Genomic DNA, 25,699 nt, shown 5'->3' on the forward strand with positions numbered 1-25,699 from the left:
ATTTGCGGGTCAGCCTCTTGGTGTAGTGATTAAGCTGCAGGTTGGGCAGGCTGGGTGGAGTCCCAACTCCATTCATGATGCTCAGCTCCCTGCTGACAGACACCCTGGGAGGGAGGCAGCAGGCCACGGCTCAAGTAATGTATCCCTGTCACCCATGGGTGAGGCTCCTACAGGCCTATGGGGAGCAGACCAGGAGGTGGGAGTGCTTTCTCTCCCTCTGTCTAGCTCTGTCTCTCAAACATGTATATATAAAAAATAAATAAAAACAGGTGTCTGGGACTTTGTGGGGTGAGGGAAGTAGTCTGTGGCTCGATTGGGTCATTGGTACAGGGAAGCATGTAACTATCAAAATGTGTCAAGCTATACTGAGATCAGTACTTTTTGTTTTTAAACCATGTGAAAATCATGCCCAGTGGAAGTAGGAAGGGAGCCAGATATGTGTGACACCGGTTTCATAGTCACTCGCAGTGGCTGGGATCTTTGAAAGCTTGCTTTTAATAAGAAACAGCAGCCTTGGGGTGGTGAAATCTGGGCCGAAAACAATGAAGGGTTCTTGGTGAGACTCTTTCAGCCTTGCTGACTGAAATATTTCCCAACGAATGGGGCGCAAGGGGAGTCGGGGGACGGGGAGGAGACAGTTACTTTGTGGAAAAACACTTCTGGGTTTGCTCTTCCAGGATAAGCAGAAAAGCAGTGTGAGTACACACAAACGGCGTGCTTTAATCAAGGACTGTTTCCCAGAGATTTTTTTTCTTAGCAGTCACAAAGCATTAACACAACAAGTGGCTCAAAAAGGGCAGGAACCCATCCCCTTCCCAGTCCTAGAGGTCAGAAGTGTGACGTTGAGATGACAGGATTGGTCACTTTGAAGGGGCTGCTGTAGGGCTCTGGCCCTGCCTCTTTTTGAGGAGGCCAGCCCCCGACCCTACTCCCTGGTTCACAAACATAACCCTCCAGTCTCTGCCTCCCACATTCTTCCCTGTCATTCTCTGCATCCTCAGATGGCCTTCTGCTTGGAAGGAGTGCGGGGAGAGGTTGCGGAGGGGATGCCAGTCTGCAGCTGTTAGACCCCCGCCGACCGGGGTGACTACAGCTGAACTAGAGGACTTCAGGCACCATGTTCCCAAGGAAAGTCACGTTGCAGGTTCTGGGTGGACATGGACTTAGGAAGAACACTCTCAGCGACTCCCGGGACAGTTATCACTTAAAAAAACTTCCATTCCCACTCCTCCGAGTCCCTTAGGGAGAAGGCCTTCCCTGGGGAGCCGTGTCAGTTGCAGAAAAAGGATTCTGACCCACCACAGCACAGCTTCCGTTGTTGAAGACTCACAGGAAAAGTGTGATACCTCTCTGGAGTGAAAAAAAACCACCCGTAACTAAAGGCGCATGTACAGTTATGATATATGCGTATTTTCTCAAAACATCCCCGTCCACTGCCCAATCATCAGTGTCAGACTCTCTGGAGGCAAGACCCCAGACACCTGCATTGCTTAACCACGTGATTCAGTTGCTGCTTGCTCTCCTAGAGAGTTAAGGACAGAGGACATGGACCAGGGAAAGCCAGAGGTCATGAAAGTAGCCAAGTGGGCGGAGCTTATGACGTTATGGAAGGATCAGCATCCTCCATCTCCCAGCAAAGGGCTTGGCTGAGGATTGGTGTGTGTGTGGGGGGGGGTCGCTAATCTAAAGCCCACTTGCTGCCCTGGGACAAAGCAGAGAGCCTTGGATCTGGAGCCCAAACACTGGACCCTACATGACTCTGCCTTTTATTGACTTGTGGCTTCGCTTCTTGGAGTCAGTTTCTTTCTTAAAGATTGAATGATCAATTGGTTGATTTGAAAGACAGAGTTGGGGTGCAGAGAAAGAGATATCTTCTTCCATCTATTGGTTCACTCCCCCCCAGTGATTGCAAAGGGCCAGGGTTGGGCCAGGTCAAAGCCTGGAATCAAGAACTCCATCAGGTCACCTAGGTGGATGGCAGGGACGCAAGTACTTGGGCCATCGTCTTCTGCTGCTTTCCCTTGTATATCAGCAGGAAGCTGGATCATGAGTGAAGCAGCTGGCCCTGAACCATGGTTTATATTCCCTACCACTTGAACCCAGACTGCATGTAACAACCTTGAGGGCCTGTGAGATCTATACAGAGGAGCAAGTGAATCAAACCCAAATAGGGATGAGCTCACGAGTCCTTCCAGCTCCAGCTTCAGCTTCTATGTGACGAGCGGTGGGTTTTTCAGAACAGTAGGAAGGGAACAGGAACCCTGTGTGAAAGGGAGCCGTGGTTCATTATCAAGGATTTAATCTGTTCTGAGACCAGTGGGCAGCCACTGCAGGTTTTTAAGCAGGAGACTGAAGAAGTTAGTCTGCATTTCATTAGATAGTTCAACCGCCTTGTTGAGGATCAGCTAGAGGGGTCCAAAGTGGAAGCAGGGTGGGGTGGCTCACACTGAGGGCTTGTGAGGGTGGACTGAATCTGGAATAGGCTTGCACACACAGGTTCTAGAACTGGCTGATGCCAGCACAGAGGGAAGGAGGAGTTGATGGGAAAGGAGCTATTGTCTTGAACAACTGGACAGTTTGGTTTCTGGAAGTGATTCGTGCTGGTGTGAGGACCCAGGTTTGGGTGGAGCAATATAGTTCATTTGCCAGGACCATAGTAGATCCGAAACGCGAAGCAAACAACCATGTCAAGGTTTCAGTTAGTACTGAATAAATCCAGAGCCAGGCTGCCCAATATGGGGGCCACTAGCTAAAAGGGGTTCTTGAAATAAAACAAAATTTCCTCCATCACACTAGCCATATTCCCAGTGTCCATTCGGCAGGTGCAGCTGACACACCTGTGGTGGATCTTGCAGAGGTGTGTGCAGAGGAGGAAGGGTGTGGCTCAGAACCACAGGCCTTTCTCTGGGATGCAGATGTCTGAGCAGCATCCTAACCACTACACCAAAGCCTGCCCCTAACCACAGGCCTTTCTCTTGGAGACAGTGGCCCTCAGCTCTGCCCATCCTGCTCTGGGATAGTGTCCCTGGCTCGGGCACAGACGACTCCTGCCTGCCCTGCCTGCCTGACCATATGAGTATGCAGTGGTACCCCACATTGGGGTCACATCAGCAGGTACTGACCTCCCTGCCCCAGGAGGGCAGCTGACCCTGGGTTGTTCAAGGAAGCCATGCCGTGGGACGAAGTATCATTGCAGTGCCACGTAAGAGTACAATCTGGCGTTTCACTTGGAGCATAGGCCAGGGTCCACCAGGCATCACCAGGCGTCACGGTTCTAGAGATCACCCTGCACACCTAGCTGGTTTCAAAAACATGCACTGTGTTCCATGAGAATGGAAAAGAGGACATGAGCCTAAATCCCACAGACTCGTGTTCTAGAACTAACCATGCCAACTGAGACATGTCAGCTTAAATATTCTCAGTGATCAGGAGGACAAGATTGCCTGGCTGAGCAGTGAAAGATGTGACTGAATCAGTAAAAAGGAGTAGTAGATACAAGGCAGGTTGCTGGATGTTGTTTTAGATTGTGTGTGTGTGTTTATTTACTTTTATTGGAAAGACAGATCAGATTTATGGAGAGAAGGAGAGATAAAGAAAAGATCTTCCATCTGCTGGTTCACTCCCCAAATGACCACATTGACCAGAGCTAAGCCAATCTACAGCCAGTAGCCAGGAGCTTCCTCCTGGTCTCCCATGTGGGTGTAGGGTTCCAAGGCTTTAGGCCATCCTGTACTGCTTTCCCAGGTCACAGGCAGGGAAGTAGTTCAGTAGTCAGCCCCAAGATTTTCTTGTTTTTTACAAAGGAATTCAGACTTTTTTTTTCTTTTGGCAGTGTCATCATTTGCTGCTCTATAAACAGAGGCAATCATTTTACATATTATTTTTAATTTTCTTAAATTATTAGATGATAAAAGACAAATTTAAGGATATAATTTCTGGATCTGTGATATTATTAGCAAGTCACTGGTTTTTATTTCTTCTTTTAAAAGCAGTGAAATAGAGCCTGCCCCAATAGCTTAGTGGTTAAAGTCCTCACCCTGAACATTCTGGGATCCCATATAGGCACCGGTTCTAATCCCAGCGGCCCTGCTTCCCATCCAGCCCCCTGCCTGTGGCCTGGGAATGCAGTTGAAAATGGCCCAAAGCCTTGGGACCCTGCACCCGTGTGGGAGACCAGGAGGAAGTTCCTGGCTCCTGGCTTCAGATTTGCTCAGCTCCAGCCATTGCAGCCGCTTGGGGAGTAAACCACTGGATGGAAGATCTTTCTCTCTGTCACTCCTCCTCTCTGTATATATGCCTTTCCAATTAAAAAATAATAATAAAAAAATAAATAAGTAAATAGAAAGCAGTGAAATAGCCGGCATTGTGGAGTACTTGGTTGAGCTGCTGCCTGTGATATGGGCATCCCATATGGGTGCTGGGTCAAGTCCCAGCTGTTCTACTTCTGATCCAGCTCCCTGTTAGTGCACCTGGGAAGGTGATGAAGCATGACCCAAGTGCTTGGGTCCCTGTACGCATGCAGGACACCTGGAAGAAGCTCCTAGCTTCCGCACGGTCCCACCCCAGCCACTGCAGCCATTTGGGGAGTGAATCGGTGAAAGATCTTTCTCTCTGTGTAACTCTGCCTTTCAAATAAATAAATAAATCTTTCTTTTGTTTTAAGTCCTCTTAAAAATAGCAAAGCAGAAGTACAGAGAAGCTGACCCAATGCAGATTAGGGGTATTGCGTAATAAAGAAGAATCTTATTGTCCCTTACAAGTTGATTGATAAAGGGATAAATTGTTGAGATGGCGAGTGTGCCATGCACAATCCGTTAGCACGCAGAGCACCTGGATCTGAATCTTAGCAGCCTGCAGTCTAGTGGCCTTGGCAAATCTGCAAAAGGACACCTCTGAGGCCCTCTGTCCCGCAAGCGGCTGCCTCCCTCCCATGCTGCCACTGCAGCCAGAGGCAGGGTTTTGGTAGGAAGGACCTGAAGGTAAACCTCAGAGACCTTCCCTGTGCACAAGGCCAAGTCCAGGTCATGTCACCAGGCCCTGAACTCCGGTGCACCTCTCCCCTTTGTCCCACACAAATCCCCACATCAGGCATTCACTAGACAACTCAACATGTCCATGTGGCTCAGGGCACCCCTGTAAATGCCGCTGTCCTCTGAGGCTCAAGGCCAGAGCACAGAGGAGCCATTTGGGTGTCCATGCCAGGCAGAGGGTCTAGGTGCTAGCCTGACAGGTGGTGGGGGTGCTCTGGTGAGTGCCAAGTGGCGATTTAGTATTTTGTTATTTTTCACTGCATTTGCAAAGAGGATGGCTGAGGCTGAGAAAAGGAAGGGAAAAAGATCTCCCAAGACTTCTTTCACTCAAATGCCACAATTGGGCCATCTGGTGTAGGGAGTAGGCCCTAAGTCCCCGAGCTGTCACATGACTGCCTCCCAGGGTACACATTAGCAGGAAGCTGAGTTGAAAATGGAGAAACCAAGGACTTCAACAGGCCACTGCAGGACGGAAATTGGTCATTCCCCATTGCACCAAACATGTGCCCTGTCATTTAGTGCAGGAAAACCACAGTCTGAGAGTGGTTACCTGTGCTGACTTCTGCTCCTGATGACAAGGTTGTTGGCCATGGCATGAAAGGGGCCTCGTTTTGTGAGAACAAGGTTTGCAAGTTCCCCAGAAGCTGCAAGCAGGGGCCTAAGAGGCTGGCCTGGGCTGGACTGCAGAGCAGAAGTTGGTCCCACACTGAAGGCTCAAGTTTTTCCTACTTGTTTTATCTTCTTCCTTATGCAAATATGGGATAGTGACTAATCACCTTGCTGTGACTTTGGGCAGGGCATGAAGCGGATAGATCAGGACAGGGTGAAACCTGTGGCTTGTTGCTTACCCTGTGTGGCTCCCCAAGACCTGCTCCCTCTGTGGCTAGAACTCAGCACCTGCTGAACGTGGCTTCTGATGGAGACCTGCCCAGACCAAGGGTGGCTGACTGGGGATGGGAACCAGACCCTCCCGTTGCCTTCATTGAAGCCAGAACTCCCCAAAGTGGCCAGTCCCAAGAGCCTGTGTCCGGAGGCCAGATTGTGGGGGTGGGGGAGAGGGACTCGCAGATGCCCCAGCCCCTTCATCCTCTCAGCTTGTCCCCTCCCCACCTGGACACCGGCCTCCTCCATGCCTCCATGCAGTGGGGTTGGGCTGCCAGGACACTGGGCCCAGGACACCACGTCATTTGAGAGAAAGGATTTTCAGGAGCAGCACCCCCGGCTGAGGGATAAAGGGCCATCTGTGTGTCCCTGGGGCGCAGCCCGGCTTTGGCGAACAGCATTCCTTTCTGCGGCCCCCACCCCCGCGGCCAGGCGCACACTGCTTCCTTTGAGTGCTCTGGGCCGTGCAGGGCGCAGGCTTGCTGTTGTTCTTCTCCAGCTCCCCCCACCCACCCACCCACCCAGCCAGCCAGGCGCCCCTCCCAGTAGAGCCTCTTCAGGGAGGACAGGGCCTGGGTCTGAGGCAGAGATGGTGTCCAGGGACTTGAGGGGCATCACAGTGGTTGCTCGGAGAGGGGCAAAGGGGGACAGCCCCGGAAGTAGCATCTTGTCTGGGCCTCCCAGATAGGGCTTGCGGGAATGCCCTCAGCTTCTGCATCTGTGAGGAACTGGAGATCACATCCCTGGGGCCATGGCCTGTGTCCCCACTGTGGCTGAAGCTCTGGATTTCCCCCCAACCATGCTGCCCACCCCCAGCGCTGCTTGCCCTGGGAGCCGGCAGGGAACAACTGCTGGGTGTTTTTTGCATTTGGGGATGACCTTGATAGGAAAAGAGAGGGCCCAGAAGAAAGGGTGGTGAGAGCAGGACCACTGCTATCAGAGGAAGGGCCTTTGTGACCAGTTAGAACCTGGCCTCATGTTGGGAGAAGTGGAGATTGGCCTGCCACCTGGCAGGCTGCTCTCCAGCGGCCTCAGACTGCGGCTGGCAGGACCCAAAGGGTCAAAGTGCTCTCCTCACCCCGCTCCCCCGCTGTACCCACAGCCCAGCACACGCAGTGCATGTCCGACTATAAAATCACTCACTTCCCTTTCCCATCACTGACATGTGTTCCATCCAATGGCGTCACGCACTCCTGTTCTTCACTGTGAGATGCTTTCTGGTTTTTAACACTCCCTGGCCGCCTTGCAGAATCAGGAGAGTCTTTTAAATAGTGCATCATGGAAGTTTCCAAGAAACTTGTTTCCAAAGCCTCTCAAATTGGGGTTGTCCCCTACTCCCCTCGAATAAGTGACCTTTATACACTTGTGATTCACAGACGGTGCTGGCCACTGGAATTTGAGGGTGAGCCTGGCTCAGGCCATAAAATAAACACTGGGGCCTGGGTGAGTGGAAAGCGAGGACTGGATCAGCCCGGGTGGCGTCGGAGCAGCGGCTCCCAGCAGCAGCTGCCTGGGTGGGAAGGCACTGGAGGGCTTCCGACCTGCTGGCAGCTCAGGATGTGACACGAGCCCACGGGGAAGACGGACTGTAGGACATTTGATGCAGTACCTGAAGGTCATCCAGCTACGAGGCGACGCCAGGAGTCTCCTGCCTCCCTCCTGGGAAGTGTGTCCAATCTCCAGGCAATAACCTGGCTCCTGCCAGGGAGGGGTACGGTGTCATGACACCACGCCAAAAGTACCTTGCTGCCGAGGACAGCCTGGGCTTTATTTATCAAAAGCATATCACGCGTGACGTTTCTCTGCAGTTGCCCCAAGAACCTTGAAGCATGATTAAGCTGGGTCAGCGGAGGGACGGAGGAGGACAACAGAAGAGGAGGACGTCTAGTCCATTTTTTTCTGGTCCTTGCTTCCTCATCCTCACAGGCATTGTCCCTCAGTGCTAGTCCCATAGCCAATGCTGTTCCATGACTCGGAGTCCCTCACAGCTGGGCTGAGGGTGTGTTGGGAGCAGGCCGTGGGCAGGAGAGAGGCAGAGTCTGAAACAGAGCTCCTCCCCTTGCCCTGCTTGACTCCAAATATTCCCAACTACGTGAAACAACAAAAATCCTTCCAACTGCTGTTCCAGGTCCAACCATTCTCTCTATGACTTTCAGTCATTTTTCACTTATAATCTTAGAATTAGGACATGAGGACCCAGCATGTTAGCCTAGCGGCCAAAGTCTTCACCTTACACGCCGGGATCTCATATGGCACTGGTTCTAATCTCAGCAGCCCTACTTCCCATCCGGCTCCTTGCTTGTGTCCTGGGAAAGCAGTTGAGGATGGCCCAAAGCCTTGGGACCCTGCACCCATGTGGGAGACCCAGAAGAAGATCCTGGCTCCTGGCTTCGGGTTGGCGCAACTCCTGATGTTGCAGCCGCTTGGGGAGTGAATCAACAGATGGAAGGTTTTCCTCTCTGTCTCTGCTCCTCTCTATATATCTACCTTTCCAATAAAAATGAAACAAATTAAAAAAAAAAAACTAGGACATGAATTGCTTTGTAATTTTCTGTGTTCGTATTTGGAGATGAAATCCTTTTTTATTTATTTTTGTTTGTTTTAAGATAAACCCATTTTTATTTGAAAGGCAGAGTTAAAGAGATAGAGCTCTTCCATCCACTGACTAACTCTCCGGATGGTTGCAAGGGTCGGAATAGGCCCAGGCCAAAGCCAGGAGCTTCTTCCAGGTCTCCCATGTGGGTGCAGGAGGCCTCAACACTTGAGCCAACCTCTGCTGCCTTCTCAGGTCATTAATAGAGAGCTAAATCAGAAATGGAGCAGCTGGGACACCAACTGGCACCCATATGGGATGCCAATGTTACAGCAGAGGCTTAAGCTACTATGCCACAGCTCCAGCCCCCCAGAACTCTTGTGATCCTCACATACAGTTGTTAACTGCCCTTTCTTGGGAAGAGCTACCTTTTTTTATGAAAGCACATGTTTCCTACATATCAAGCATTAAAATTTCCTCTCAATCATGTGTCATGGGCAGTCACTTCTTAACGTCTATTTGGCAAAATAAAATGCTGGCCCTCTCCTAACAGCCTCACATACTTAAAATTGTGCATGAGCCTGGCCTATATCCTGGGCCAAAGGCCACTAAGAAGCTATGACATGAACCTGAGTGGAGTTTGGACCCTTTTATCTGAACACTGCCCTAGCCAGCCCAGGCTGGCATTCCAACATGGCACAGTCCATGTCCCAGGCCACTTCTGTCAGACAGGCCTGTGCCTTCCCGCTCCACTGGATGGGTTGGGGCTGATCATTAGCAAGGAGGCAGCAGCCCTGTAGCACCTCAGAGCTCCAGCCCCAGCAGCCAGACCCGGTGTATGGCACAAGTGCTGGGGCACACTGTCCGTCCTGTAAAGGCCCAGCATTCCAACTTGGTCCACCCAGGAACTGTGGAGGGAGTCGCTGACGTTTCTCAGGGCGCACCTGTGACACCTGCAGAAACAGGAGACAGTGACTCATGAAGTCCCTGCCCCAATGGCACCTGTCACACCACTAGATGAACAAGAATTACCCCAACATTCACCAGCAAAAGGCAAGAAAGCACAATGGCCTAGCAGCTGAAGTCCTCACCTTGCACATGCCAGGATCCCATATGGGCACCAGTTCATGTCTCAGCAGCCCTACTTCCCATCCAGCTCCCTACTCGTGTCCTGGAAAAGCAGTTGAGGAGGTCCCAAGGCCTTGGGACCCTGCACCCCATGTAGGAGACCTGGAAGACGCTCCTGGCTCCTGGCTTCAGATTGACTCAGCTCCAACCATTGTTGCTGCTTGGGGAGTAAATCAACGGACAGAAGATCTTTCTCTCTGTCTCTCCTCCACTCTGTATATCTGACTTTCCACTTAAAAAAATAAAATAGATCTTTTTTTAAAAAAAAGGCAAGAAAACATAAATAACAATGAAAGCCATGGTGTCTTTGCGTACTTGGTAAATGTGGTTTTTATGCAACAGGAAAAAGAAGGGCTCTTTTCTTGCTAGAATGGTTAGGGGAAGAACAGGACCAAGCCTTCAAGACAGCATCATCTCCATCTCCATCTCACCTAGGGAGACGTTTGAAAAGGGCTGTGTGAAGAGCTCCTTTCCTGAGAGGGAAGAACTGGGGCTCATCCAGGGGCATGGGAGGATCGGAGCTGGGATGCACAGGGACAGGTGAGGTGTCGTGGCTTCAGGGGAAGCAGAGCTTATTGCCAAGTGCACCCTCATCAGTGTCTGTGCAGTGCCGATGGGCAGTGAGCAAGCTGGGAGCGGTCTCCTGGGTGGGGCTGGAGAGAGACAGCTGTCCCAGAGATGGCCAAGCCCGTGTTCCCTGCCACTCGGTGGGAACATGTAACTGTATCGTGGATGGGAGCCTACTGCAGGAGGGAAGATTTGGGAAACGGATGAGGCCAAGACCACTGACCCTGCCGGGAGACACTCCTCTGTGAGCCCATTCCTAGGGCCATCCCCGTTGCCCACTACTCACCTCCCTCTCACGCATCCCTATTGCCAGAGCATCCCAGGCCTTGTTGATAGCTTTCACGTTTCTCCAGATGGCTTCTAGTCACTCCCTGGCCCACACTAGCTCCCCGCCCTATGCCAGCAGCACTGTACCAGTTAAAAGGACTCAGGTAGCCACAGGTTGAGTGAGTGAGCTGCTAGGGTGTTGGTCAGAAGGGCCAATAGTCATATGGTTTCCAGACACAGAACTACAGGAACTTTCCTAGGAGATGGTGCAGCCCTGCTGGGTTCTGCATGGACCCCCTCTGCCTGCCGTGGAAGAGGAATGTGGGCCAGCAGGTAGACCTAGAGAGTTCACTTTGTCCCCAAAAGATCATGGGGAAAGCAGACAGCAAGGAGTGGACATACAGGCTGTCCCTGGGTATTTCTAGCCCTGTTTGTGCAAGAACAGGGGTGAGGGAATGCTTAAATGACCCTGGAGGGGGAAGAACCAAGATTGATACTTGAAGTGCAGCAGCAGCCAGCTGAGCCTGGGGGGGAAGGGGGGGACAGTTTTCTAAGTATGGGAAGTACAAGGTGCAAACTTCGTGCTAAGTGGTAATAGTAGACATCCCCTCTTCTGTGTCCAGCAACTGTCCAGGACCCAGAGAACTGTGTGTGCCTCTCTGGGGTGTGTGGGAAATGTAGCATGAACAAAAGCATTAAGTCACATTGGGTATAGCACCCCTGCCTGCTAAGGGCAGAAAGAGAGATGTAGCTGAGGTTGCCATGAGTGGAGTTGAGGGTACAGGGCCAGAATAGAATCCCCCTAAAGAAAGGACATGAGGTGACCATAAGACATGAGCCCTCCCACAGGGACAGGGCACTCTGAGAGCTCCCACTTGCTGACTCACTCTCCAGATGCCTGCAATAGCCAGGGCTGGGCCAGGTGGAAGCCGAGAGCCTGGGACTCCACCGGATCTCCCACGTGGATGGCAGAGACCCAACTGCTTGAGTCATCTGCCACTTCCAGGATGTGCATCAGCTGGTAGAGGGAGTGGAGCCGGGACTCGAACCCAGGCACCCCCATATGGAGTGAAGGTATCCAAGAAGCATCTTCATTGTCGAATCAAATGCCTGTCCCAAATCTGGGGTGTTCTGATGGCTGAGTGACCACCATGGGGAAAGGGAAGACATTTATGTAGATATTTAGGATGTTTCAATGTGTGATATGCTAAAAAACTCATTCTTCTTTGTCCTTAAGGAATCATGAGATGCTAAAAGCAAAAAATAAGGGATTAGTATTTGATGGACAGATCAAGATAGGATCTTAGAATCATGAGAGCTCCTCGCATTTGGTTACATAATGAGTTTGTTTGTTTGTTTGTTGTTTTCAGAAAAAGCCAGTCTGGTCCCTGTCACCATCTGGTTCATTTGAAAACCAAAACATTAGAATCATGATAGTAGAAACCTCCAGTTGGGAGGCTGGTGTTGTGGTGTGACAGGTAAAGCCATTGCTTGCGATGCTGACATCCCATGTTGATGTCAGTTAATGTCCCAGCTGCTACACTTCAATCTAGCTCCCTACCAATGATCTGTGAAAGCATCAAAGTGTGACCTAAGTATTTGGGCCCCTCTGCCCATGTGTGAGAGATCCAGATGAAGTTCCTGGCTTCAGCCTGGCCCGCCACTGGCCATCACTGCCATCTGGTGAAATAAACTACTGATTGGAATATCTCTCTCTCTCTACAGCTTTCTCTCTCTCCTTTTGCTGCTTAAAAAAAAATTATTTTTATTTCAATGACAGAACTACAGAGATAAGGAGTGACAGAGACAGGTCTTCCATCCGCTGGTTCACTCCACAATGACCGCAACAGAGCTGAGCCAATCAGAAACCAAGAACCAGGAGCTTCTTCGAGGTCTCCCACATGGATGCAGGGATCCAAATACTTGAGCCATCCTCTGCTGCTTTTCCAGGCAATAAACAGTGAGCTGGATCAGAGGTGGAACAGCCAGGATATGAGCCGGTGCCGATATGGGATATTGGTGCCACAAGTAGAAGCTTAGTCTACTGCACTACAGCACCAGCCCCATTGCTTCTATAATTCTGACTTTCAAAAATAAATAAAGCTTAGAAATACAAAACCACAAGTGAGTCTTCAGCACAGTCCTATTCGCCTCTTGCCATGGTCCAACTTCCAAGGGCCCCTCGGTGCCCACCAGCCCCCTGATTCCCCTGCATCGCAGAGGGCAGGTGCCAAAGGCCAGCGCCCTGCCACAGGGAAGTGAGGGTTTTAGCTCCGTGCCAGCCTGTTCTCCCAGGCCTCACCCCATATGATGTCAGGGCTGGCTGGGACTCTGTGATTTTCCCAGCACATTCCATTTCCTGCTGCCTCTACCTCTTGGCAATTCGATTTAACCTTGAGCCTACTTGGGCACTCCTCTACCAGCTCCACGTGGTGGGGTTACTGGCAGCAAAGACTCCCTCACTCCCTGCTACCTTTTGCACTGTGTGCAGGTGGGCCTCAAGGCCACAGCCTGCAGCCCACAGGACCTATTGAATACGAGGGAGGAAGGTGGGAGGAGGGCAGGGTAGTCATCAGGTGTGGCACAGTGCCCTGGGTGCTACCCTGTGACTGGAGGTACCTGGCAGGGACCCACTCCTTCCTGCCCCCCAAACAGCATCCCCTCAACCACTCTTGTTTCTCTGCATTTAACTCTCTCTCCCTGATCTCGCTGCCTCTTTTACGCATTGCAGAAATTTACTTTCTGAGAGAAAAAAAAAAAGTGCAGAAAAGAGTACCACCTGCTTCAGTGCCTCCCTGTTGGCAAAAAGGATTCTGCGTCCTTGATTTCCACCCCGCTGCCTCCGCTGCTCCTGGCCACCTCATGACCTCATCATCAGGGGAGCTCGGGAAAAGGTTCCCCCCCTCCTCTGTTGGAGGTGACCCCTCGTGTCTTCTCTTTTCAGGATCCCCCGGAGAAAGAGGCTGCCACCTCCACAGAAACTCAGAAGACAGACCCTGCTCTCGAACCAAGGTTCACAGTAGTGGACTGGGACAAGGTAGCTGGCGTGGGATGCAGAGGGGCGAGGGGTGGGTGTGGGAGACTGATGTGGGTGCCTACGGAAGGTGTGGGAGGGGCGGCAGGTGCCCAGTGTCCACATGTATGACCTGGAGCAGCAAACCTGTGCCAAAGTTATGGGGGTGCCACATGGGTTAAAAGCGGGGATGCAATACACCAGAAGCCCACTTGTTGGCTGAGAGTATGCCCAGGGCCAGCCCCAAGGCCTCCTGCCAGGACACCCACAGCTAAGAGGACAGTAACAGGGCCAACACACCCATACTTGCACCCGTTTGGCCCAGGCCCCAGGCAGGCAGAGCTGCCCTGGGCACCTGAGATCCCCTGAGTCATTGCTGGCTCCAGGGCAGGGAACCCGTGTAGATGGGCGGAAGACAGGCCCAGAGCCAACCCCCTTGTAAGGGAGAGGCCGAAGGTGACAACATACTCCCTTGGGCTCAGGAGGCTAGCGGCGTGCCGTGGTTAAGCAGATACCTGTGGCTGGAGAGCTGAGGTATGCAGGTGCTGAGCCATTGCAGGCGGCAGCACAACCCCTGGATGGGGCGCACAGAGAGGAGGCGTTGCCGGGAGGTCCCTCTGAGAACTGGGCCGGGACACTGCTCTGCTCCAGCATGGGGCATAGCATTGCTGCAGAGTCATCATGCCATTTCCTGTTGGTGTGGACACATGTGTGGACTCCCAGAGACACATAGGCAAAATGGGGTTGGGGTACACCCCCAGGAACAGGACCTCCTGACCTTGCTTCCCCCTGTAGGGTCCCTTACTAGCTCCCCTTATCAGTGACCACACCTGCACGTAGCCAACATGGGGCCTACGTGATGTTCGAGGCCAGGAAGAGGGCTTGGAGTCTTGGTGCTGAAGGAAGTTTTCTTGGACTTAAAGGGCAGGAGGGATGACGGCTTGAGTGGGTTCAAGGAGCCTGGGAGCTGAGCAGGTCAGGCCCTCGCCCTGGGAGAGAAGCTGAGGAGGATCCAGGGGACCAGAGAGAGGCACCTGCGGGAATGAACATTGAGAAGGAGTTCTCTAAAGAAAAAAAAAAAAAGACTAGATTGGATGCTTGCGGCAAGCACAGGGACACAGACAGGAAGGACCACCCTGGAGGGGCCACAATGGTCTGAGGCTGGCAGGGGACTGCTCCAGAGGAGGGTCCCTGAGATGTAGTTCAAGGTTGCCCAGCTTGTCACTATGAGAGGTCAGGGGAGGGGCAGGTCCACACCGCTGACCCATGGTGGGCTGTGCCCCACAGGGAGACTGCCAGGAGGGGATCAGGGGAAAAAGGAGGCAGGAGGCACAGGGGCATGGTGCGGCACAGTGGCTAAGGTGCAACTTGTGTCACTGATCCAATGTCAGAATGCCTGGTTTGAGCCCAGGCTCCCCTTCCAATTCTGAAATTCCTGCTCTCCCACACCCGGGGAGGCAGCTGTGATGGCACAAGGTGCTGGGGTTTCTGCTATTCACATGGGAGACAAGGAGTGAGTCCCTGGCTCTCGCCTGCGCTTGGCCCAGACCTGACAAGTACATACCGCCTCTTAATTAAATACATAAACAATAGCAAGAAGCAAGTCCTGCCACCTGCCTGCTGAGAGGTGCAATCCAGTCCACCTTTTGGGCTCTGTATGGAATTTTACTGCCACTGTTTCTGAATGGTCTGTGATCACTCGGTTGGGAGGGACCATTTTCTTGTGGGTTAATAAGCCAGGTTGCAGGCCCGGCGCAATAGTGTAGCGGTTAAGGTCCTCACCTTGAACACACCAGGATCCCATATGGGCGCCGGTTCTAATCCTGGCAGCTCCACTTCCCATCCATCTCCCTGCCTGTGGCCTGGGAATGCAGTTGAGGATGGCTCAAAGCTTTGGGACCCTGTACCACATGGGAGACCAAGAGGGAGGAAGCTCCTGGCTCCTGGCTTCAGATTGGCTCAGCTCCACCCATTGCGGCTGCTTGGGAAGTGAATCATTGGACGGAAGATCTTCCTCTCTGTCCTCCTCTCTGTATATCTGCCTTTCCAATAAAAATAAATAAATCTTAAAAAAAAGAAGCCAGGTTGCAGCTCCTTGCCTTGCATGCCTGTTCATGATATCTGGAATCCAGCTGTCCTGGAGTCTGGGCCGTTTCAGCAGCTGGAGCTGTCTACCGCTCTTGGTTTCTGGGCATGCTACTGGCACCTTCCCCATGTCCTCGATTTTCAGAGATCTCCCTTGGGCACCCTCTGAACCACCCTTCCCACCTGGAAGTCAGCCCTCCCCGCAGCCGGGTAAGGAGAGGAAGTGGGCAGAACCTGAGGTGTCTGCAGAAGTTCCCTATCTGGACACCCCCAGCAGGAGGCATAGCTAGCAACAGGTGAAGGTCACAGTGCGGAGCTGCTTTGCATGCCTGATTCCTTATCTGATCCGATCCTGTGAACTGAAGGATTCTAATTGTCCTGGAGTAACAGAGAAGAAAGACCTTAACTCTCCCAGCTAGTTGTTGACAGGCTGGTTCGCAGCCCAGGGGGCCTGCCCTCTCTCTGCCAGGACCCTTCTCCAGGACCTGAGCCCCTGAGGTTTGTGTCTGGAGAGGGGGTGGCGGGAGGGAAGAAGCCAAGCGGGTCCCGGAGATGTCTCCCAAACCTGACCATATGTTCCTCTGGTGTCGCCCGAGGCCCAAGCCAGCTTCCAGCATCACTGGCTTCTTCCCAGCCCCAGGAGGCTGTCAGTGACCATGAGCACTCTTCCCTATAAGACAGCTAGGATCCTCAGCTGCATGCATCCTCTAAGGAAGCACAGTGGTCCGCTGCCCAAATTCCCTGCCCCTACCCCTCACCTATCACACACACAAACCCCATGATACCAGGGGCTGTAATGTGCACTTGAACTTGCCCATTAGACCCCAGGTGGGAGGCCTGCAGCCCCACCTTGCTGCCCCACCGACCGCCACCCCAGGCTCCTCAAAGCCTCGGTGCTGAGAGTTCACGGCCACAGCCAAGCTGGGTGAGGGTCCCTGCTTACAGGGCTGCAGTTCAGGCCCCAACACAGCACGGGCAGCTGAGCCTGCCACCCTTTCTTCTCATGTGTGAAAGGCAGCTGCCACAGCCCCCGCCCCGCCCCCGGCAGTCAGGGACAGGAAATGGCCAGGGCATGGGTGTGAACTGCTTGTCCTTACTCCCCTCCTTCCCCACCCTGAGTCCATACTCCTCTGCCTCCCTGGCTGCCCTGGAGCCCTGCGCCCTGGGCCCCCAAGGACGTTTCTTTAAACCATTGTTTTGTCTGAGGTTGGTTGTGGGACGGGCTGCTGGCACCAGCAGCTGCTGGGCTCCCACATGGGCCCATCATTGTGGTCATTGGATAGAAGCAAACTCTAAGCCCAGCTGCTCCCAGGCTGGGCCAGTCCCAGGACTACGTCCTGGGCCACCTGGGCCTTGTGCTGCCCAGGTAGAAGGGGACCTAGCCAGGAGTGGGAGGTGGATGGAGGAGAGTAGAGACGACCTCCTCTCTACCCTGGCAGTCCTCCTGCCCATCCCCGGGGGCAGCGGGCTGCCCTTTCCCCTGCTGGCTCAGGCGCTGCCTCAGCTGCATTCCTGGCATAGCCCAAGAGGCCCTCCCCCTTCCCTTGGGGCAGGGGCAGAGCTAGGTCGGGGAGGGGCACAGGGCCCACACTATGGACAGCAAGGTGCTTTGGCCAAACTCCCAACTTGCATCTACTTCCTGGGAGCCCAGCCCCACCCACTGCCGCATCTCTGAATCACCAAAGGCGCTGCCCCCGACCCCTACCAGCTGCCCATCCTATAATGGTTTCTGGACATATCTTGCCTTCAGCCACCTGGTTTGGATTCAGTTGTGTGACTCTGAAGGCTGGCACGGCCTTCTGAGCAATCAATTTTGCCTGGCTCTAACAGGAGGATCTGTTATGAAGGGAGACAGGGAAGCTTTAGGTGGAAGGGGCCCAGACCAGGAGCCCAGGTCACTGAGCAGAGCAGAAAGTGAGGTCGACCTCACTGGATATTGAGCATCCTGCCTGCCCCAAACCAGGTGCCGGCCAGCTGCCCTGATGAGAATGACCAGCCCCAGGAGGAGGGCCAGCACCTGCCTGCCCCCAGCTGAGAAAGGACACAGGGCAGTGCGGATCCACCTAATGCAGGGTCAAGGTCAGGCCCTTGGGGGATGACCCAGCTTTGTGAAATTGCAGCTCACAGAGCTGAGGATCATCAGCCAGCCCCATTCACAGAGCCGGGCCTCACCGTTCTCATTCATTCTGCGTGTGTGCGTGGGGCACAAGCACATCCCCTGGAATAACAGGATTGAGGCTTTGGATGATTGGGGTGGGGGGGCGAATTTGGCAAACCTGAGGGGCAGGGAAAACAAATCTTTGGAATTCCTCCATAGTGGTCCTCAGCCCCACAGAGCAAAGCGTCTTCCCCTAGAGGTGCATTGCGGGCCGGATTCAGAGCTTGGGTTGGAGTCCTCCCCACCCACCAAGGCCATGGGCAGTCCCCTGGCAGCCCTAGGACTGACTCTGTGAACTCACCATCTGTCCAAAGGGCCAGTGCCTACTCCTGAGGGCAAGAGGGAACAAACAGCAGCGGGGACCACCGCTGCCCGACCTCCCCCCTTCAGCAACTTCGCTGCAGTCTTCCGTTCCATTTGATGTGGTTCCTGCCTACCCGGGTACGAGATAGGCTGGCACCATCCCTGTTTGGCTAGTCACCTAGGCATTTCTTCCTGCAGTTCTGCTGAGTTACACTTAGGAATCCGAAAGAATCTGGCAAATTTTCTACCTGCTTTACAGAATAGCAGCAAAATAGAACAAGGGGTAAACATTTGGCCCAAACCAGTCCACGGCTGAGAGAAAGGTCCACCCTCCTCCTTGTCTAATGTAACTAAGTCTGAGTGACATGCACAGAGGAGACTCGGGTATAGGGGTGTTGTGATGTACAGGGTTTCATCTGTGATGGTGATACGCTAAGGTTGTATGGTATCATCGTCAAAGTAACAACTAGGAGAAAAACACAGAAAGGTGGAGGCTAAAAAGTAGAGGAAATAATGTAAGAATATTTTTAGGAAAAAAATATATATACACGTACAAAGAAAAAGTAGAGGGTTAAGCTACTGCCTATGATTGATGGCATTCTCCGTGGGCACTGGTTCAAGCTGCCCCATTCCTGATTCAGCCTTCAGCTAATTTTGGGGAAAAATGGCAGAAGATGGTTCAAATGTTTGGGCCCCTGCCACCCATATGGGAGACCTGGAAGAGGTTCCTGGCTCCTGTTTTTGGCCTGGCCCAGTCCCAGCTATTGCAGCCATCTAAGTAGTGACCCTGTGGATGGACACTTCTCTTTGTGTCTCTTTCTCTGAAAGTTGGCCTTTCAAATCAAGAAGTCTTTTAAAAAGAATATTTTAGAATACTGAATCCAAGAAAGGTAAGGGAAGAATAGAGTAAATAGAAAACAGCAGGAAGGTACAGATGCTAAGCATTCCAATTAAAATGCAGAGACTGGCCCCATAGAAAGCAGGACTCAACTGTCTGCTAGCTACAGGGGATGCACATTAACTGTAAACACGCACACAGGTTGGAAGTAAAGGGTTAGGAAAAAAAGACAAACATTGGCAATGTCAGGCTTAAGAGAGCCTGTATGGTTCTAGTATTATCAAGTGGACTTCAGGCCAAGAAATAGAACCAGGGACCAAGATGGCCATTTCTCAAGGGTTTAGGAGCCAACTCAGCAGGAGGACGTAGTTGGGCAGCCTCAAACAGGTCCTCGCCTCTGTGGCCCCATGTGCAGGACAGCAACGATTTTAGTACCTACCTGGTTAGGCATGTGCTAGGGAGCAATTGACTTAACCATGGAAAGTGTTCAGAACCCAGCCTGGCACCAAACAACTGCTCGAGTTACTGCAACTGGGACAAAGCTTCACATTCTCCCCATGACCCTGGAGGTGGGGCTCCGCAGGCTGCTGCAAGATAAGATGCAAACACAGGCTGCCTGCCGGCTGATTCCTCTAGTTGCTTTTCCTGGTGGAGGTGGCAGGGTGGGGTATGTGTATGTGTGTGTGCGTGCATGTATGCATATGTGTGTGTTCAGAGATCTAGGGTGGAGAAAGACAAGGAACGAGGCAGCACATATCCCATGAGGTCACGTGCCCCAAGAGGTGAGATCAAGGATCCTGGGGTCAGAAAGGGAGCAGCCTCAGGGCGGGGCTTGGAGAGTTGCCTGTCTAGCTGGTGACAGGGTGTGACAGCTCCGGGTTGACCTGAGTCATCTTCCAGCCCGAGAAGCAGGAAGTAATCCCCTCCCCCTGCCTCAGGAAGGCAGCCAGCACCTGGGACCTGCCAGTGGCACACAGCAGGAGCCACAGCCCTCTGTGGGCCTTCCCTCCCAGCCACAGGTGCAGGGAGGATGCCCATGGACCTTGTTTGCTGCCTACAGGACCCTTCCACGTCCCTGCTCCCAAGCCATAGCAGGAGACCTAGCTTCGCCCCAGAGCAGCTAGATGCATGTGAATGCTTGTTCCTGGGAGAGCCCCTGGGGCTGCGGCAGCTTTGGGGAGGACATCTGTGCCAGGATGGGATTCCAGCCTGGATCCCAGGAAGGGTTTTCCAAATCTCTTGTGCTCCTCTCTTCCCTGGCCTGTCCACGTCCTGCCCGCCTGCAGCAGCTGCCTCCCTGCTCCCACTGCCCACCCTTCCACCCTGTTCTGGAGATGACTGGAACACTCACCACACCTCATCCTGATTGGGGGTGGTAGACTGGGGCCCACAGGCTCCACAAAAAAGTAGAGACTTCTTGTCCAGGATTCCATGGCTGCTGATGGGCAAAGCCAGGCGCTGAGGGTGGTCCCATCTTCCTGTTTATTATCCTTTACAACTGCAGTTCACTGACTTGTCGGGAATCTCTGAGGCTTCTCATCACCTAGAGCTGTGGCCTCCAAATGTTTTTCTTCCCTGGCAGTGAACATTTTGAGCACACTGCTGTATGGTGTCTGCTATAATTATCTCTCTATTACTTGCATGCCCAGTATGCTCTTGTACCCCGTGCTTTAGGACACATTCAAATGTGGCTTCAAAGAGGAGAAAAAGATCTCACTGTTAGAGAGATGGCCTCTCTAGAGGCAGGTGCTTGGCTTAAGAGATAAGATGCCCGCATCCTGTATCAGAGTGCCTGGTTTTCAAATCCCACCTCCAGTTGCAATTACTCCAGCTTCCTGCTAGTGCACACCTGCGAGGGAGCAGGTAATGGCTGGACTAGTGGGATGCCTGCCTAAATTGATGTTCAGGCTCCAGCCCCACCCCACCCCACCCTAAGAGTTGTGAGCATTTGTAAAGTAAAATGGCAGTTAGCAGATCTCTCTGCTTCCCAGATAGATAAATGAATAACTTTTTAAAAAAGAAGTACGGTCTCTAATATTTCTCCCCTGCCCCTGGAAGTCAGCTTGTGAGGACCAGTGGCACCCATACATCCCACCTTGGGGACAGATCTGCAACCCTGCAGCCCCTTGCAGGATGTCTGCTCTCAGCTAATCTCCTGCCTCCCACAGAGGTGCTGCTTGAGGCCCTAACTGGGCCACTGTTGGGCTGACCCCCTCTTCATACCCTGCTCTCCTCACCCTCTGGTCAAACCCTCCAGACCATCTGAGCTGCAACTCTAAATCCCAAGTCCGCTGCCAAACCCTGGGTGTTTGCCCCATCTCACAGAGCCCTCAATGCAAGCACCGTTATTCTCGCTTCTCCCATTTTGTAACCAATGAAATGGCCTCAGAGAAGAAGAGTCATTTTCCCAAGGTCACACAGGAAGTGGTGGATCCAAGGTGTACAGCTAAGCCCAACTCCAAAAGCCAGATTCCAGATAAATCCTAAACTGTAAAAAGCAAAAAATCCTGTTGAATCTCCCCCAACACTAGGTATCTACATGGATATTTCAAAAAGTGTGTAGGGGGGAAATAAATGAAATTAAGAGATAAGTTTATTTTTGGTTTAAAAAATAAATTGGAACCCGTGCAATGTTTTTTTGTCATAATATGCATTTCTCATTAAGAAGTATTAGGCAGATTGTTGATTGCACGGCTATTTGAATGGATTAATGAATGAATTGCATGGACCCAACACCAGGAAGGCAGCTCGGGCGAAAGGGAAAGGACCTGTGTTATTCCTGATGCAGAAGGCACCTGCTCCTGTTGCTATAGAGTCCTGGGCAGCCAGGATCCAAGTACTTGTCTTCACAGAAAAATGTCTTGGGCAAGACTTGCAGCTTCAGGTGTGTCATGGAGATGTATCCACCAAGAGTCAGTGTGTGTAGCTTGTTGGCTTGGCATCCTCTGGGCTAGCCAACTCTTCAGGCTGACTCTGTGTTTAGCAGCTCATCGCGCTGATTTGGGTCCTAGGCCCAGTCTGGGTTCTGTTGCTGTAGTATAGGGATCAGTTCTGGATCCCAAAAGCAGAAGAGTGAGGAGCCCCCACACAGAAGGTCATGAGCTTAGCAGGGGAGAGGTGGCTATAATCTGGCAACAGGAGAACTGATGTGTGCAACGGCGAGCACATCACATCCACCTGGCTTTGTTTCTTGCAGGACCTGGTGGACTGGAAGAAGCCACTGCTATGGCAGGTGGGCCACCTGGGAGAGAAGTACGATGAGTGGGTCCACCAGCCGGTGACCAGACCCATCCGCCTCTTTCAGTCAGACCTCATCGAAGCCTTGTCCAAGACTGTCTGGTGAGCCTTCTTCACCTTGTCAGGCTCTTTTTCTCTCCGCAGTAGTGCCAATCAGGTTGGAAAAGGGAAGGAGCAAATGGATTCCACCCCTCAGAGCCCAGGACTGTGCTGGAAGCACTTGGAGAGGGCAGTACCTGCCGTGGGCACCGTCTGTTCCTGTGCATGATTCTGTCCACTGGGCAGTTGACAATCCAGCACCTGGCCAGAAACTGCTTTGAATGCCACCCCTAGGCTATTTCAGGCTTCTCTGGGACATTTCCAACCTCCAGCGCCTGTGGTAACAGTTTTTCCTGCAATTAGCTACTCTGCCACAAGAGGTCAGTGTTTATCCAGCTGTGTTGCACAGTCCTTTGTCTACAGTAACTCACCTTAGAGACAGAGGCAGATAGATCCATGGCCTCTGGCCTCTTTTCTTGTTCCTTATCCCCCACATCATTGCCCTTTTGACCCCAGGTCTCCATATTGCCTTGTGCATGTGTCCAGGTGTCACTGTGTCCCCTCTCCATTGAGATGTAGGTCTCTACACCAGGGACCCTGTTAAGAACCTGTGCATATATCCAATCCCGGCCTTCCTGCAGGTACAGCGTCCCCATCATCTGGCTGCCCCTGATGCTGTACCTCAGCTGGTCCTACTACCAAACCCTGGCCCGTGGCAACGTTCGACTCTTCACCTCATTCACAACAGGTAACACCAGCTCCCTTCCTGACCTATTGCCCAAATCCTGAGGCTGGGGGCTTTCCTGTTTTTTCCCCCTGAATCCTGAGTGTTGGAGAACACAGAACGCTGAGGCTTACCATAAGATGGATATGTAGAAGCGAGTCTTCCAAGAGGGAAGATGGTGCCACCCTGCAGGCAGGGCCAAACACCAGCCACACAGCGGCAGAAGCTATAGGGAGTCAGAGGATGGCCCTCGGGGATAACACAAGATTTGCAGCACGTGATCCAGGAGTGCCCTGAGAGGTCCCAAGACAAAGGGCCATGCAGCAGGACCCCAGCCTGGCAGGGGACAACCGAGTGACCACGTGCCGGGCACCAAGCTGCCCAGAGATGCTCCCTTGGGAGAAATGCGTCATCAAAGTTATCACCTTTAAGAGTTACAAGGGCAAAAAAAAAAAAAAAAAAAAAGTTACAAGGGCATAGTCAGTCCAAAGCGTATATGTGTTTCAGTTCATTGTGTTGTAGCAGTTAATATGAGGACCTTAATTTTACTTATTGACTTAAATAAGTAAATAAAACAGAGTTGAGATATTGAAGCCTTGGAGACTCAAGGTTATGTGGCCAGGATGTGAATAGCACCCCCACCCCACCACCACTGCCCCCATCAGCTCTAGTCAGGAGCCGGGGAAGAGAGGGGTTGGTGTGAAGCAATGTCCAAACAGCCTGCGGAGTTGCATTTCCCAGGGCAGTCATGGGTTCAGGGGCAGCCTGCCCTGCAGGCTCACTGCCTGCCTGGAGCATCCCTGCTGAGGTACATGCCACGCCATGCCCCTAAGGTGGTCTGTCCATCCTGGTCCAGCTCGCCTCTGGCTGCTGCAGGAGTGCCAGGCCTCGCCAGTGGGTGCCCTGCCCTGATCACACCTGTACACTGAGCTTTCTGACCAAGCCCTGCCCCCTCCCTGCTCTCCCAGGCTCCAGCTCCCTGGTCCCCTCCGCCTCCACAAACTCAGGCTTCTCCAGCCTGCCTGCCGCTCCAGGCCTGAGGGATTCAGATGTCTGGGGGACCCTGTGGCTGTGGCCTTGGGAGCCTCAGGGTGGGGACCAGGGTGGGGTGGGGAATGTGCAAGCCACAGGCAGACCCTCCTCATCTCATCCTGGAGCTGCTGTTGGCCACCACTCTCCGCCAAGAGTTGCCAGTTGGCGGGGGGAGCACCCTGTGTTGCCCGGCCTGCCCACATTGACGAGCTCAGCACAGCCCTGGGGCTTGTGGCTCGCTCAATCACCCACTGTCCGCCCAGCGCTCCCCTAACAATCACCAACAGTGGCAGGGCCGCCAGGGCTGGCCGCCGGAGGGGGAAGGGGACGCTGACGCTTTGGCCCGGGTCCCTCTGCCGGATTCCTCTAGAGATGCCACTCCGTACCAGCTCCGGCCGGATGGGCAGACAGGGGTGATGCTGGGGTGAGGGGGCGGGCAGAGCCTTGCCCTATAGGAGGGGACTTTTCTGCACAGCGGAGAGGGTGATTCGAGGGCCCTGTGAGCTCTGCAGACGGCCGACACGCGCCTCTGTGAAAAAGGCCCAGTGTATCGTGTGTAAGCTAGTGGCCATGATGCCAGCAACAGTGGCATGAGCGATGCCTCCCTCACCCCCCAGCACCCCACCACCACAAGACACGGGCCGCAGGGCAAGGCCAGGGGAGGCTGCTGGACAGGACCTAGTGCTGTTGCTGCCCACAGCAGCTGCCCAAGTCAGTACAGAGAGAAGTGGGGGACACTGACTACAGACACCCTGAACTGCCTCGGCTCCTGCAGGTCGAGGGTGTCTTGGCCTAGGGCCTGGCCCACCCAGCTGGAAGGTTACTGTTCCCTCCCTGTCTGCCTTCCTTGGCCTTCTCCCTTGCTTGCCATCCACCTGTGGCCTTTGGCCCTGAGATTGGCACTGAGTAAACCTCACTATGCGTAACTTTCAGGGTTTCTTCCTCCACTGATTCTGGTTACCAGTCTCTAAGCACCTGCTGGGATAAGCACTGCAGAGGCACAATCAAAAGCCAACCCCCTGCCCTTGAAATGCTCATCTCCTCGTGGAGGACAAAAGGCCAGGTGACCCCACAGTGCAGTGTGATCAGGAGTAAGAGGGAGGAGCCTGTGTGGCAGGGGAATGGGGCACACCCCAGGAGCCAGGTGATTGGTTTGTCGTCCCCCCACCCACACACACACCAGACAGGTGACAAAGAACAGACAGGAGGTGGCTGCCAGGGTCAAGTCTTGTGGAACCCTGAGTGCCGTGCCGTGGATTTGGCTTTGTCTGAAGGTCGGGAGGCCCCGTGGGAGGGTTTGGATAGTGCGAGGAGGAGAGGGTAGAGTTGATGGCTGATGCTGTGCTGGGCACATGAAGTGATAAGGTAAAGTTACTTTTTCTGGTATTTTTTTTTAATGGAGATAAAACTTCTGGAACAGAAGCTTAGCCATTTGGAAGGACACAGTTCAGGGGCACCTCTGTCTAGGTCTAGATATAAGCCAGTACCTCCAAAGCGAACCCTGCTCCCCTTGGGTGCCCATCTCTCCTTCCTCCCCACCCCCTAGCAACCACCCACCCACTTCCGGTTTCCATGAATGTTATCTATCCCGACATTCTCTATTAGTGGCACCACACACTCCGCAGCCTATCACAGCGGGCTTCTTTCGCTCTGCCAAGGAGTGTTTAGAAGGTGGGGCTGCCAGGGCTTGGGAACCTGGTGGTTGTGGGCAGAGGGACAGGGTGAGCTCAACCCCTCTGGTGTGTCGATACCCGTCACTGAGGAAGGAGACCCAGGAGATGCAGCAGGAGTGACAGGATGGGCATGGAGGGAGGGAACAATGGGTCTCCCTCAGGAGGCAGGGACTCGGGGAGGTGGCCAGCC

At 53.1% G+C, this 25,699-nt stretch overlaps 1 protein-coding gene across 1 annotated transcript in view; it reads left to right on the forward strand.

The window, feature by feature from the left end:
• The window catches only part of FA2H (fatty acid 2-hydroxylase), a 46,581-nt gene that overhangs the window by 14,342 nt on the left and 6,540 nt on the right, over nucleotides 1-25,699 (forward strand). Inside the window, exons 2-4 of the mRNA XM_004584029.2 lie at nucleotides 13,352-13,444; nucleotides 22,001-22,143; nucleotides 22,722-22,828. Of these exons, the coding sequence (XP_004584086.1) occupies nucleotides 13,352-13,444; nucleotides 22,001-22,143; nucleotides 22,722-22,828 (343 nt within the window). The remainder of the gene's footprint in view (nucleotides 1-13,351; nucleotides 13,445-22,000; nucleotides 22,144-22,721; nucleotides 22,829-25,699) is intronic.

The sequence above is a fragment of the Ochotona princeps genome, chromosome 16 (assembly GCF_030435755.1).
Source record: "Ochotona princeps isolate mOchPri1 chromosome 16, mOchPri1.hap1, whole genome shotgun sequence".
Taxonomy (NCBI): Eukaryota; Metazoa; Chordata; class Mammalia; order Lagomorpha; family Ochotonidae; genus Ochotona; species Ochotona princeps.